The sequence below is a fragment of the Vicia villosa genome, linkage group LG1 (genome assembly GCF_029867415.1).
Source record: "Vicia villosa cultivar HV-30 ecotype Madison, WI linkage group LG1, Vvil1.0, whole genome shotgun sequence".
Lineage (NCBI taxonomy): Eukaryota > Viridiplantae > Streptophyta > Magnoliopsida > Fabales > Fabaceae > Vicia > Vicia villosa.
Window position 1 is genome coordinate 69,609,015 of NC_081180.1, and position 15,551 is coordinate 69,624,565.

Consider the following 15,551-nt stretch of genomic DNA (forward strand, 5'->3'; position numbering starts at 1 on the left):
AGAAGCATTAAAATAGAGTGTTCCGTAAATGTATCTCAAGAAATATTTTTTTTAAAAATTTTGATTTTTTCAGTAGATGCATTTTCAGAAGCATTAAAATAGAGTGTTCCGTAAATGCACCTACGAAACATTCAAATCAACTACATTTCACTCATAAACCCCAATTTTTTAAATAAAAACAGAACATCAAATTATAGTAAATCAAAATAATTGAAAAATCTCAACTGCACTACTTTGATTATTTGATGTAGCTACGAAATATTTTATTTAATTTGAAAATTTTTCAATTAATTTGAGATCTTCTCAAATTTTACTATGTTTAACACTTCCGTAGATACGTCTATGGAAAAAATCAAATTTTAAAAAAAATGTTTTCGAAAGTACATTTAAAAAAACAAAAATATAAATAAAATTTTGCAGGATGAAAAAAAAATTTAAGGAATGGATTGAGATTTTCTCTCACTAATATCTCCCAAGACATTGTATTCAAACCATAATTTGCAAGCAAAAGTTTTTCTTCTTTTTCTTATTTTACTTTTTTTATATATTATCTTGTAATGTTAACTTCCGTCCTTTTATTACAAAACCCGTGACGTGTTTGTGAAAAGGCTTAGCAGAGAATGGTTTTCTTGAGCTGGGTTCGCCCCACTACCCAAGATCAAAACACTTGCATAAACAAGTAAGTGCCACACCATTCATTCAATCTTAACAACCCATTCTCAATTTGAGTTATTATTTTTCTCTCTGTCATTTATAGATACGTTATTTACCAGGTCAGGTACTTTCAATTATGATGATAAATATAAAGGAGCTACTGCCAAATCCTTGTCTTCACTTCAACAAGATAAAGGGTTCTCCAGTGATGGTTTTTTACTCAATAATGCTAGAGTTCTGATGGGTACTGGTGTTGATACTTTTGAAAAGGGCAAGACTGCTCTCCGAACTTGGAGGTATGTTTATGCATGTCAAATTGAACAAGACATATATAACACATGTTTATGCATCATGCTCATGGTTTTAAACTGCGGATGTGGTTGCTGGTGTTCCGATTGCGGTCAATGCAGTTGTTATGATACGCATTGTGGCCGTTGCTGCGTGAATTTTGATTTAGAGGTATTTGAAATGCATCGTTGGAAAATATTTAATGTAATGATTTTTCATTACATCATAAGTAAATTGAGTTTTAAGAATTCTAAACAAATGAGATTTAACGAAAATACTTGAAGAAACATGAGCAAAGTTGTCTGATACAATTTTTAATGCGGTCCGATGCAGTTGTAGAGACTATTGTTTCAGTAATATTGTAACCCCAATTACAGTTGTGGACCGCAATTTAAAACCATGATCATGCTACTTCTTATTAGAAGTGTAATTAGTTGCCAATCTGTTAGTCAGTAAATAGACTAATTGATCCACGAAGTTGTAAACACCGTGCTATTTCTTGGTAGTAATTGCAAATTTGTTATTAGGCATGGACTAATTGTTGGCAAATTAGTCCTTTAAAGACTTGAATTTAATAGGCAAATGAGTCTATGGTGTTGTAGTATACTAGTAGTAGTATGGATATGTGATCAACGTGGAGAAGCCACATACTCCTTCCTATCACTATAAGTAAAATTGATTTTTTTTTTTGGTTTATTACGCAACTGATGTAAATTATCTATATAGTTGTTAAATGAAAAAAATGTTGCTTATAATAGTAATCGGAGAAAGTATTTAGTTAATATGTCACGTCATAAGTGCTTAGTACTAGTTAGTCTCTAATTTACTCTCTGATGCATACAATTTCAATGGCTAGTTAGTCAATTCACTCGTTTGTTAGTGCTTAGTACTAGTTAGTCGCTCTTTTACTCTCTGATGCACATAATTTCAATGACTAGTTTGTCAATTCACCCGTTTGTTAGTGCTTAGTACTAGTAAGTCGCTCTTTTACTCTTGATGCATACAATTTTAATGACTAGTTTGTCAATTCACTTGTTTGTTAGTGCTTAGTACTAGTAAGTCGCTCTTTTACTCTCTGATGCATACAATTTTAATGACTAGTTTGTCAATTCACTTGTTTGTTAGTGCTTAGTACTAGTAAGTCGCTCTTTTACTCTGATGCATACAATTTTAATGACTAGTCAGTCAAATACAAATTACACTTTTCTCCAAGTCCTCTCTCCTCTTTCTTCTGATCGATGTTTCTCAATACTTCTCTTCTTTTAAGGGATAACCTTTGAGACTATAGACCAAATAAATGTGTATTCCAAGTTGGTTTAATTTGAAGAGTATCTTTGTTTTTTATGAAATAGTAATTTGAAGTTATCTTGATTTTATGCTACTGAAAAATTCAAGGGTTGATTGATGTTCTGATATTTTCTCACTTCGAAAACAGACTCATTTTAGAGAGTTTTTGCTTTCCTTGTTTTAATGGAAAATTTGTCGCAGGCATTTTGGAATGAATTGGGCATTTGTTGATCCGAAAACACCAATCCAACAAGGAGCCAAGTTTTGTATTTGTGTCAGGGAGTTTCTTCCCTGGCTTATGATGCCACTTCAGGTTGTGTATGTAAATGAAACTAAAACTACCAAAAACCGCGGGGCCTCCTTTGGTTTTGGAAGTGGAACTCTTCAGGGTCACTTACTGGTTACTTCTTTTTCTCTCATCTTGCTGATTTTCTCTTCCTTTTCTCTTAATTTTGTGTCTGGTTGAGAATTTGAAGGCATCTTGTTATTTGATGAGTTTGACTATGCTAACAAATATGTGGAGTGAGTGGTCACAGTAGGCAAGATAAAATTGAGTTAGCAATTTAGCATCTATCATGGTAAAATGAACAAATTTTCCCTTTATGTAATTTGAGAACATGTGGAGATCTTGGTAAGGAGAGCACATGAAATGAAGCATAGCTCTTTAGTAACCTTTTGTCTCATGCTAGATTATATCATGCATTTAGGAGTTTCTTATAGTAATTTAGCTTGCAAAACTGGTCAAATAGAGTGAAACTGGCATGGTGCTGGTATATCCATCTTTATGAAAATGATTTCTGATTTTGTTTATTCTTGATTAGTTTGTGTATTTAACTTTTCACAAAGTTATTGAAAAACACTAACCTGATCAATTCAAAATTTATTATGATTTTGGCAACAGGCAGGAGAAGAACGCTTTTCAATTGAGATTGATGAGAACAATCAAGTTTGGTATGAAATACTTTCTTTTTCAAAGCCTGCACATGTTTTATCATTTGTTGGATACCCATATGTGATGCTTAGGCAAAAGTACTTTGCTCACGAATCTGCCAAGGTAATGCTGAAACACATTAATTCATCAAAATCATAATGTAAATAGTTTACGCTATTGGTAATCACAGTAGATTTGAATCTCTAATTTCCCTTTGATCCCTGTATTTAAGTAAATATTCTGCCTCCTTCTCTGTTTTGTAAACTGTTTACAATCTTGTATCAATGGTGAGTGCTTCACATTCAGTACAAATTGAAATGGAGCCGATTCTTACTTTCTGCGCGTGTTTAACTTTGTTGTTAAGCTTAAGATACATCAGTTTTGCTTGAAATTGTGATTAGGCTGCATAATTACACCAATAAATCAGATATTAACCCATGCACATCGTTTGTGTCTATCACATGTGTTACTTGTGGAATATCATTCAGATGGATGAATGAGCAAGCATCTGGTGATACCTAAAACTGTTTAGACACATTCAAACTAGAAAATCTAAAATCATTCTTTTTTATCAGGAAAACCGTTATCATGTTATGCTCAAGCAGAGAAGAAAATAGTCTTATGTATCAATAATTAATTCTCAACTGACCATGAATCAAGACAGAAAGAAGCTAGAGTGTGTGCCATCATGCTGATAGGATTCAATCCTCAAACTAATAGGCCTCTTTATTGAAAGATTAGCTAGTAATGTGTTCCTTACATTGAAGATGATGGAACCTCTAGAAAAGCTCAGAAGACCAAACCTCATCACAAAGACAAGGAGTTGGAAAAGGAAATGGTATATTGATATTCACTATTCTGAATTGTCATATGGAGCATCATATTGGCTGCAAAATTAAATAACCTCAATTTGAACATTTTTACATTGAAAATAAATGAAATAAATATTGAGAAGCAAAAACAATTATCTCTGAAACAAGGATCTTTTACTTAATTTAAAGTTTAAACATGTGTTTTTATCCTTTTTACGTGTCAAATAAGTCATTTTTCAAATCAAATTAGACTAATTTAAATAAGGGTGTTCGCGGACTGGTTTGATTCGGTTTTGAGAGAATCTGATACCCAAATCGATTAAAATTAAATGGATTGGTTTGGATTGGATTTACAAATATTTGCGATAAAGTCCAAACCAAACTGAATCGAGAAACAATGGGTTGTTTGAGTTGGACTGATCGGGTAGATAAAAAAATGAAAAAATATTTGAAAAAAAATAAATTATTTACTGAAATTTATTTTTTATAATAATATAAAAAATATAGTATTAATAGTATTCAATTATAAATTTAGACTAACAATTTTTCCCTAATATATTCAAAAATTCCTAACAAAAAATATATTTAACTACTTTTAAATCTTTAGTTAGTCACTTGAATTATACTTTCTTTGGACTAGTGTTTAGTGTTATGGATTCTGCTTCTAGGTTTATCTTTCAAGAAGGTAAATTAGGATTCATGAAACATTGGCGCCTAAAAATGGAAATTTGTACATGACAAGAATTTCTACTATGATGATGTTATTGTGTTTTAAGAGTCAGTTTTATGTTACTGGTAAATTGGGGAATTATTTCATGGATTGATGTTTTTTTTGTTTGAAATTGATGCAATTTTCACCTTCTATGTGTGGTTTTGGAAACAAGAAGCATTTGGTGGAATCTTGTGGGAGTCTTTATGTTGTTGATATTGGCTCAACTTTGCATTTCTTGATGTGCAAGCAAGTTTATGAATACTCACAAATAATGAAAGATGAAAGATGGGTCATGATCTTGTAATTTGTGCATTGAATTTGAACTATCAAAGTAAGATTACAACCATCTTATAAGAGACTTGTTGGTTAAACAATGATCTCAACCAACCTAACTAACTATCTAACTTGTTAGTTAGTTAATCCACTAGCTAACAACCTTGTAAAACATGTTTAAGGACTAACACGCCTATTAATCTATAAACCCAAACATACATCAGTCCTAATTATTCTCTTAAAAATATAAATTTGTCAATTCTTCAATGCCTTTATGAAACCATCAGCAAGTTGCACTTTGGTTGGGCAAAACTTCTCAAGCATTCCCTTCTTGAATTGTTCCCTAATGAAATGGAAACAAGTCTCTGTATGCTTGTTCGTTCTATATGAGATTGGATTCTTTGCTAGATTTATGTATGATCTGTTTTCAATCACGAGCATTGATGACTTTTGCATTTCATATTTCGGTTCCTTCATCAAAGAGTCAAATCAAATTGCCTGACAAGAAGCAAATGTGTCAGCAATATACTCTGTTTTACAAGATGATAATATTGTGACAGGTTGCTTCTTAGTACACTAGAAAATATGTGTATCATTGTACTTAAAAACATAACCTAGAATGCTCCTTTTGTCGATTCTATCACCACGCTAGTTAGAATCTGAGTATCCTATCAATCTTGCATTCTTTTCCTTCATAACATCTTGGAAATAACAAGTAAAGCCTCATGGTTCCCTTTAGGTACTTGAATATTTTCCTAGGCTATGTTTGCGAGTTTGGAGGGGATGAGAGGGGAAGGTTTGCGAAAATGAAATTTTAAAAAAAATATAAAAAAAATATTTGACATTTTTTGAAAAAATGATTTTGTTTAAAATAATAAAAGAGTCGTTATTATTACTAAATTTTTAAGTTTCAAAATAGTAAAACAAACAAAAAGATATTTAGAAAATTTATGAAAGTCCTCAAAAACCCTTCTTCAATACAATTTTTGAATTCCCAATTTTATGGGGTTTTTGGTGTTTTGAGTAAAATCAAACCCTCCAAAACCCTCCTACCCAAAATCTTTTTAATCTTTTCCCTAATTCTTCTTATTTTCCAAAGTCCTCCCTCCCCTTTTCCCTCCAAACTCGCAAACATGGCCTTAGAAGTTAGAAGTCATTAGATGAGATTTCTTAGGCTCACTCATAACCTGTTGATGCTTACTGAATAACAAATGTCAGATCTGAGTATAGATCCTACAATTTTCTTCTAATATATACTAAGTAAGATGACTTATTTCTAATGCATTGATATTTTGAGTTAAAATGCAATGTTCAAGTCTAGTATAGATCCTAAATCATTGGTCCGCTGCTATTTCTGGTGTTTTTTTATCTCTGAGACAGAAGCCTCCCTCACAATGCATTAATTTAAACAAAATTATGTTTGTGATCCTTTAAATTTTAACTTTTTTTGACTAATCTTTTTATTCTTCTCGTATCCTCTATTGCAAAGTTAGTCATTAAGTTATGCTTTTGTTACATTGTTGTTTTTTTTATGTTACATTTTGTAACTAAGCATAACTATTGTTCTATGACTAGACATTGACTACATGTTCATTATTATGGATGGCAAACAGACATGTCCATATCGTTTAACTTCGGCTAAAAATTCCACAAATAAATTGTGAGCATGGAAAACTCACATGTCCATACCGTTGAAGTTCAGCCGCAAAAACCCACAAAAAAATTATGAGGCAGAACATACATTGTTGAGGATGCTAATCTAAAATCTTGGCCTGGCGGGATAGTGCGAGACTGCGGACACTGCATCTTTTATGTCTTAAAATGAAAAAATTAGTGTTAATGTCTGCGTCCACAAAAGTTTGAAAAAAATGGGGCAGGATGGGACGGATACATTAGAGGATGTAGACTTAAAATCTTGCCGTGCCTGTAAAAAGTGTTGGAAAAACGAGCATATTCGTCAAGCCGAACCTATTTGCCACCCGTAATCATATCTAAAATTAGAAACAAATCATGTTGTCAAACTCGGTCAGAATGACAGAGATCTCAACGCGAAACGGAGCAGCGAAGAAAACCGAGTCGCCCATTGTCGGAACGGTGCATATGATCGTCGTGGACGCAAAATTTGGTTCGAGCGACGTCAGAGCAGCCATGAAACAAGTCGGAGCGGTCGATTTTCCTTTTTTCCAAATTTACAACCGTTGAGAGGTTAATTTTGTCATTTTCCAAAGTTAAAAAACCCCAATATTAAAAAAACAATACTTTCTCTTTTTGTTTTAAAAGTTCCAAACCCCTCCCTTTTCATCGTACCATACCAGCAGTATATATAGGACTACTTCACTTCTGACTATTCAAAATATAATAAAATAATTATTTTTTTACAAGAAAAATAAATAATAATAATGATAATTAATCCTATAATTAGAAAACAATATGATATTTTAAATACATCACATAAAAGACAATAAATTAATTAGTTTAATATTATAATTTAAAAAATATTTTTTTAAAAATCTATTATAAACAATATTTTTTATATTAAATATATTAGTATCCACGTCACTAAAATAACGCTTGTTCCATTCCTCGTTTTTATTTCGTTCCAATATTTTAGAGGGTTGCGCCGTTATTCGAATTTAACAACGGAGAAACCAAATGATTTATTGTTTTGTTTTGGGTATTTCGAAAAATTAAGTACATCTGGTTTATGTTTTTTAGATTTGAGAATTTAGATTTAAAGTAAAAGAGGTTAATGGAAAAAAATTTGAGGAATTGAGTTTTAGCAAACAATTATCAAATATTAAAATGTCTGATTTTTGTTTTAAAAAAAGTATTGTTAAAAAACTATCAATACAAATAGAATATAACATAAAAAATAAAATAAAAATGAACAAAAATAGTAATCCGAACAAGAATTCAAAGTTAAAGGATAATGAGACTAATTTTGCCAGTAATTTATTATCAAGGGCAGATTATTTTATTACCACTTAGAAGACTTTTCAATTCAACTATTCCTAAAACATAGTATTTCCTAGTTTCCTTCGCAGAAAGTCCTCAAAACAGTTCTACTCTTCCTTCTCCATCTCCGTTGTTTCTTCATTTAAATTCACTAGTATTTTCTACACTCTTTACCCTTCAACTTTTTCCAACAACTCTTCCAATAAAGAAGCCTATATAGTTATTAAACACCAAACATCAAAACCATATAGATCAATCTAATGTCATTTCTCTCTTCAACAAAACCAACATCCAAAAAGATCACAACAAATCTTTGAACTCTTCATCCATGGATCAAAAAGTAGATTGGTCTCAACTCCCTACAGAGTTATTGCCTAAGATAGGAAAATATCTTGATGATCACATAGATGTCCTTAGATTTCGCAGCGTTTGCAAATTATTTCGATCTTCCATTCCTCCTTCTCTTCCAAATTCTCCATCTTTTCCTTTACAAATACCTCAGCCCCTCAACATATCCCTTAACAGCTACCTCTACCAATCAACCGTTTATCTTATTGAACTAACTGATGCAAGTTCTAACTCCAATTTAGCATCTTCTTCTTCTTCTTCCAAAGGTTGGTTGATTAAGGTACTAGAATCAAAGAATCAACCTTTGAGTTTGTTGAGTCCTATCTCTGATCGAAAATTATCCTACCCTCTAAGCATTAACAACAGTTCGCTTATGCCATTGAATTTGTTAAATTATAGAGCCACTCAACTATGCAAATCTTATACAGTTGAAAAGCCTATACGTTTCTCAAGTTCTGTAAGCAAAGTTGTGTTCTATCCTAACTCTCCTTGGAATGGTGTTGAGGATTGTGTTTCTTGTTATATATTTGAAGAAGGTAAATTAGGAATCATGAAACACAGAGATCAAAAATGGAATCTTGTGGATGACAAGAATTTCTACTATGATGATGTTATTGTGTTCAAGGGTCAGTTTTATGTTACTGATAAATGGGGAACTATTTCATGGATTGATATTTCTTCCTTGAAGTTGATCCAATTTTCACCTCCTTTGTGTGGCTTTGGAAACAAGAAGTATTTGGTGGAATCTTGTGGGAGTCTTTATGTTGTTGATAGATACTATGAAAGTGAAAACATGAGAAGAAACTATGTTGGAAGACAGCACGATCGAGATGATGTTGTGGAAAGTTTCAAAATTTATAAGTTGGATGAAGAATGGGGAAAATGGGTTGATATGAAAAACTTGAGTGATAGAGCTTTCATTTTGAGCAAAAGCTGTAACTTTTGTGTTTCAACTAAAGAATTAATTGGATATGAAGGGAACTGCATCTATTTTAGGGATAGTTTTGATGTTCTTATGTATAATTTGGATGATCGTAAAATCAGTACCGTTGATTTTAATCCTTGCATTGACAAGACTTTATGGTGTCATGCACCTTGGCTGAGATGTTAGAGGACATAACAGGTCTAGCCATTGAGCTTCAAAGGTATGTCCTTATATGTCTTTGGTTAATGAATTTCAAATACATTGGTTAACCATGTAACCATTCCTGTATCAATACTGAAATGTAGTTTGTCATTCCAACAGTTAAGATAGTCTATATGATGAAGAATGCTCATCCCTAATGAAGTTCATAATGTAGAGTTAGAGACTACTGATTTCTAAGTGATCTTTGTTCTGCTACAGTTATATAGTGAGATTGAACTAAAATTTGTAATTTGAGGATGCAAGGCTATCTCCATGATTTCTTGATACACTCCGGCTGGTTTCTTTTTCAGCTGAGGTTTTAGTGGCAATGCACATAATTATATTTCCATAGTGCCGGATCAATATTGCTAATAATGTATATTATAACTACACTAATTAATTTGAAGAATAAATGTGTCTCAGCATTACCTTGGCAGATTCATGATCAAAGTATGTTTGCATAAGCATCACTCACATATGGGTTGTATTTCATTACACCAAACTTGATTGATCTTGCGGTCAATTGAAAATCGTTCTTTTTCTTCTGCCTGTTGCCAAAATGATAACAAAATTGAAGTATATAGTAATGAAAGGGTAAAACAAAGCCATAAACCATTTGCAGAGAGATTAACATTGAACACCATTTAGGTTTCACCTAAGATGCTTCAAAATTTCAAAATCAAAGTACCAAACACATAATAAACGAATAAGCGGACCTGAAAACCAGGAAATGAAAGAAAAAACAGAAGAATATGATGATTTTTTCAATTTCAAAATACCGCTAGAAAAAAAAAAACTAATCAATGCGGTGAGCGTGGATCGAACACGCGACCTTCAGACCTTCAGATCTTTGTTTTTTCTTCTTTAATCTCTAAATTATATTTATTTATTTTTTGTGAAAAATAATTAGGTTAGTTGAAACCAAGGAAAATGGCAGAGCTCTAATGGTAAATGGTAAATGGTTTGTTTGGAATGAATGATGTAGAGGAGCCAAAGAGTGAAGAGAGAAAAAGAAAAGAAAATTGATGAATCGGCTTATTGACACACAAAAGAAATAGTAAAAAGATTACAAATTAGTTGGGGTCCACATGCTAATTTGTAGCACTTTTAAGAACTCCAAATAAAGACTTAAACATACATATCTCCAATATATGCTCCTGAGACTTTTTATTTTATTTTTACAATAATAATAAAATTTATTTAGGTTCCTTGGAGATGAATTATGCAGACATTGGGAGAAAAATTGTGTTTTTTTTAAAGCAAAAGTAATTTAATTGATAACCAAACAAGACATAAATTATGCCAGGAACACAAAATTCCCTGTACCAGTACAAACATAAGCAAACAGATCTTTGAGCTAAAAACACCCACCTAAACTACATAAACAAATTAAATATACACCCAGGGGCGCCTGCCCGGGCTCAACCTCTATTTTCTTTATCTCCACCCAATTTAATAGACGATTTTTAGAAAAAATCAGGGGCAAAATTAAGGACAAAATTCCTAAAAATAGGATGTGAAAATTAAAACAGATAAATAATCAATGGTGTAAAGTTTTAGCCCAGGCTGCATAAAATTTCGGCTGGCCACTGGATACAACATAAATTAACAACACAGTAACATCCTGTTTAAATATGTCACAAAAAAATCCTATTTAAATATACCCAATTGATCAACACAAAACCACCACAAACTTCCATTGACAAAGAACAGAAAAATCAGCCGGTTCCAAGGCAGGCTCCTGAGACAATTATCTGCTTTTGATATGGAGGTGGTTTTTTTTGGGCGATATTGCTTATCCCAATTGTAACTTTTACGATTTTAGCAAAGATCCGCTATCTTTTATGTCGTAATTGTAATTGGTTTGTAATATCCTTGTTTTGTTTGGACTTGTCCCGCTCATGTGTATCAAGGTTGGAGAACCCTTACTTCTCTCATTAATCAATTCTTTCTTACACAAAAAAAAAACAATTATCTGCTTTTCACCTCGGCCACCACCAAACAAGAGACGTTAGAGGACATAGCAGATCTAGCACCTCAGTTTCAAAGGTACACTTGGATTTCTCTTCACATTTCTCTATTTGTATTGGTTAACACATTTCAAATACACCGTTAATTATGGTGAGTGGATGGGTAACAAATATCATGTATAAATATAATGCAATGCAGTTCAAAAACATAGTTATATTCGTTAACCATCTTCTGAATCAAATTAAATATATGTTTGAACTTTGTTAATAATGTAATGAAGAAATAAACAATGACGTGTTAAAAAAATCATTGTATTCAATATACATGATATCAATTAAACATCATTTAACCATGAATTTGAATAATGCATTATGTAGAGACTAGTGTATGCTTTGTGATGTTTCTTCTGCTAGCCATATAATGAGATTAAATCAAAATGTGAAGCTTTAAAGATGGAAGGTTGTGTACATGACATCTTCTATGTTGTAATGGAGTGCCGTCAAGAACAAATTAAAATTATAAGAAAGATTGAATTTTTTGAACAAACACAAGAAATCCTATTAGATTTTTACGAAAGAGAGAGAAGAGAAAAGAAGAAAATTAGAATTGGTTATAACTGTTTTACTATTCACTTAGTCAATAAAGATTTAAAGATTACAAGTGAATAATAACAACTAACATCTCTCAACAACTTGAGAGAACTAGTCTTTTATAGACCATTAAGCTAATTTAAGCTACAAACTAACTTAAAAAATTGGGATGAACAAACAGACATAATTCGATACGCTAACAATTCTAGCATTTCGACTACAGCATGTAGGGCTTCAACGTCAGCATGTGAACAAACTTCGACATCATGCTTAATCTCTATCGAACCAAGAATTTAACCTTGTTAAGACTAGAGTTCGATCCAAAATCTCACAAATCTCCGCCTTGGAACAAACTCTACAAAATTAAGGGAACAAACTAGCTTTCTTCATGCAGCTTTATCAACTGCATATAGTGGAAAAACTTGCAATTTGACAATGTCTTTGTGATCATATCAGCAGCATTATCTTCAGTCGACAACCTTCTAAAGTGTTGCTTTCCAACTGATTGATATGTAAAACATAGTGAAAACATATCCAAAAATAGAATTTTTAGAATCCATACAACCTGCATAATTAGAGTCGATAAATCCTTCGATTTCTACTTTATTATCATCACCACAGGCTCAACCGTAAATCAGGACTCTGTTCAAAGACCCATTTATGTACCTTAGAATTCGCTTCAATACTTGTCAGTGTGTCTTCTCAGGATTGGCCATATACTAGCTTACGAGGCTTACTCCGTAGGCTATATTTGGTCTCGTACAAACCATAACATACGTCAACGAACCTACTATACTAGCATATGGAATTTTATTCATATAGACTCTTTCAACTTCAGTACTCAGACTTTGACTTGAATTGGGGTTTCGTTGGTGTCACAACAGGATTTGAATTCGATATGCCAAACTTGTCGAGAATCTTCCGTAAGTATGTCTATAAAGATAAGCATAATCTCGACTGCTTTCTATCTCTTCGGATGTCAATCCCAAGGATTCTGGAGGCAACTCCTAGATCCTACATGTCAAACTCTTTATCGAGTTCGGCCTTCACATTCACTCCTCGACACGGTTGTTTGTTATGAGGATGTCATCCGCATAAAGCAACAAAATAACAAATGAATTTCCAAGTCAAAATATGAAGTAAACACAGTGGTCGAATTGGATCCTAGTGAAACCTATGTGTGCCATGAACTTGTCGAATCTCCTATTCCATTGCCAAGGAAATTGTTTCAGCCTATATAAAAATATATTTAGCTTGCACACATAATAATCCTTTCCCTTTTTTATATACCTTTCATATTGCCTAATCAGGATTGTTTCATCTAGATCACCATACATGAAATGAATCTTCACATCCATTTGTTCCAAATATAGATCGAACTTTGCCACCATGACAAACAACATTCGAATGGGTTTGTGCTTCACAACAAGTGATAACACATTATTGAATTCAACTTATTATTTTGAGTGAATCCCTTAGAAACCAATCTGGCCTTGTATCTCTTTGACATCACTCTTTCAATTCCTTCCTTAATCTTGAAAATCTACTTACAGCTGACTAACCTGGCCCCTGCAGGTTTCTTGATCAGCTCCCAAGTGTTACTATTATGGAGAGATTTCATCTCATTATTCATGGCCTTTAGCTATTCGTTTTATTTCGACTCCTCACAACTTCGTTGTAGTATCTAGGTTCTTCATGAAGGACTTCACTTGCATAGATTAAGGAAAAGGCTATGAGATCTGCATAACCAAGCCTCTGAGGTGGCTTAATGACTCTTCTCAACCTGTCTCTAGCTAATAGTTAGTCATTATCGGTCTCCTCATCTTCAAAAGCAACTAGGGCTTCTTCTTAGACTTCATCAAGGTTATACAATTCAGCACTACTATGATCCACCTCAACAGGAATCTCTTCCTGTTCCGGCTCTTCTTTAGAGATCTCAACATTTTGACTAGCATTATCAGTTTTTTTATTGCCATTTATGCTTCATTGAAAACCATATCCCGACTTATGATGCACCTTCTATAACTTGGCTCTAGGAACCATAACCTATAAGCTTTGACTACTTTAGGGTACCTCATAAACTTGCATCTCAGAGCTCTAGGTTTGACCTTATCTTGCCTAATGTGATCTTAGGCTACACAACCAAATACTTTAAGTATGTCGATATTAGGGGGATGTCCCGACTATACTTCTTCAGTTGTCTTCATACCCATGACAGTCGAGGGACATCTACTTATCATATATGCTGATGTGGAAACAACCTCAATCCAAAACACATTCTTTAATCCAACACTAATCAACATGCATCTAACTCTTTCCAAAATGGTTCGATTAAACCTTTCAGCTAAACTATTTTGTTAGGGAGTACCTGTAGTAGTTCTGTGTCTTGTGATTCTAGACACAACACAACAGGTGTCAAACGCCTCATTTCAAAATTCAAAACCATTGTTTATTCTCAACCTCTTGACCTTCTTTCCAGATTGGTTTTCGACCACAGTCTTCCAACTTTTGAAATTTTCAAAAGTTTCATCCTTAGATTTCTAAATGAATACCCATAAATTTCTAGAATAATCATCAACTATGGATAGAAAATATATTACATCTGAGTTGGAAGGAGACCTTGCAGGCCTCCAAATATTAGCATGAATATAATCAATAAATCAATGTGTTCTTTGTTTACCTTTATTAAACTTCACCATACATGATTTACCAAATACACAAGGTTCACAAAATTCCAGTTTTGCGACCTTGTCACCACATAGCAGATTTTGTTTTGACAATTCGACCAGGCCTCTTTCATTGGCATGGCCAAATCTATTGTGCCATAGTTCAATCTTTGACACAACTTTTATGGACATCACATATGTTGAACCACTTACATCCTCAAGGGTATATATACATTTTCTTTTGATGCCTCTCAAGACTTCCTTTTACCCTTTCATTACCCTTGGGATACCTTGCTCTCCTTTGAAAACATATCCTTGTCGAATTCACCAAGAGAAATCAAATTTCTCTTCAGATCAGATATATACTTGACACAAGTCAATAGCTTTATTGACTCATTGATCAGTGCATTTTGATGCACATTCCTCTATGTTTGTACTTATACATTTCTATGGTTTGCTTTTCTTATTTTTGTATTTTATAATATTTTTATATTTTAATCTATTTTATTGTTATTTGATTTTCGTATTTAATTTTCAGCTTTAGCAGTCTGCACTAAAACGATCATAACTGGAGCTCCGTAAATCCGATTGATGCGTTCTAATAATCGCTGGAAAGCTAAGAGAAAGAGCTACAACTTTTGTGTTGGGTCGTTTGAAGCTGCAGCATTAGTTTTATTTAGTTTTGGTCATTAGTTTTGGGCCTGGGTTATGTTTGTTTGACCTAGTTGGGTTATAACCCGAACTCTTGTTTCTCCCATTTACCTAGGGTTGGCCGCTTCTGTACATGGTTACATTTTGACTATTCACGAAATTATGAGGCAAGCTTGTACGAATTCCATGGAGAACTAATTTCTTTGAGACAATTTTCTATATTCAGGTTCTGACCTTGAGGTTATTATAATTATAATTCAGTTCTATTCCTTTCAATATTAATATAT

The 15,551-nt window shown here is 32.9% G+C and overlaps 2 protein-coding genes across 4 annotated transcripts; both read left to right on the forward strand.

Annotated features, from left to right (window-relative positions):
* The first annotated feature begins 527 nt into the window (after positions 1 to 527).
* Positions 528 to 4,398, forward strand: LOC131641057 (UPF0548 protein At2g17695). Of its 3 annotated transcripts, none has more exons than XM_058911393.1 (5): positions 528 to 679; positions 774 to 950; positions 2,431 to 2,629; positions 3,131 to 3,180; positions 3,736 to 4,398. In XM_058911393.1, the coding sequence occupies exons 1-5, from the start codon at positions 621 to 623 to the stop codon at positions 3,791 to 3,793; spliced, it is 543 nt and encodes a 180-aa protein (XP_058767376.1). In that variant the 5' UTR covers positions 528 to 620; the 3' UTR covers positions 3,794 to 4,398. The 3 variants fall into 3 exon arrangements, with proteins under 3 accessions (XP_058767376.1, XP_058767370.1, XP_058767372.1); XM_058911387.1 differs by having other exon boundaries at positions 3,131 to 3,283; positions 3,736 to 4,394; XM_058911389.1 differs by lacking the exon at positions 3,736 to 4,398 and having other exon boundaries at positions 3,131 to 3,493.
* Positions 4,399 to 7,984: 3,586 nt separating this feature from the next.
* LOC131608892 (F-box protein At2g26160-like) lies at positions 7,985 to 10,852 on the forward strand. Its single transcript, XM_058880480.1, has one exon. The coding sequence runs from the start codon at positions 8,241 to 8,243 to the stop codon at positions 9,369 to 9,371; it is 1,131 nt and encodes a 376-aa protein (XP_058736463.1). The 5' UTR covers positions 7,985 to 8,240; the 3' UTR covers positions 9,372 to 10,852.
* The last annotated feature ends 4,699 nt before the right edge of the window (positions 10,853 to 15,551 follow it).

Bases quoted from the DNA above. Each gene is read 5' to 3' on its own strand.
- LOC131608892 (XM_058880480.1), top strand. From the start codon at position 8,241: ATGGATCAAAAAGTAGATTGGTCTCAACTCCCTACAGAGTTATTGCCT.
- LOC131641057 (XM_058911387.1), top strand. From the start codon at position 621: ATGGTTTTCTTGAGCTGGGTTCGCCCCACTACCCAAGATCAAAACACT. The intron at 680-773 runs GTAAGTGCCACA...GTTATTTACCAG, and splicing joins CAAAACACTTGCATAAACAA to GTCAGGTACTTTCAATTATG. The intron at 2,630-3,130 runs GTTACTTCTTTT...TTTTGGCAACAG, and splicing joins CTCTTCAGGGTCACTTACTG to GCAGGAGAAGAACGCTTTTC.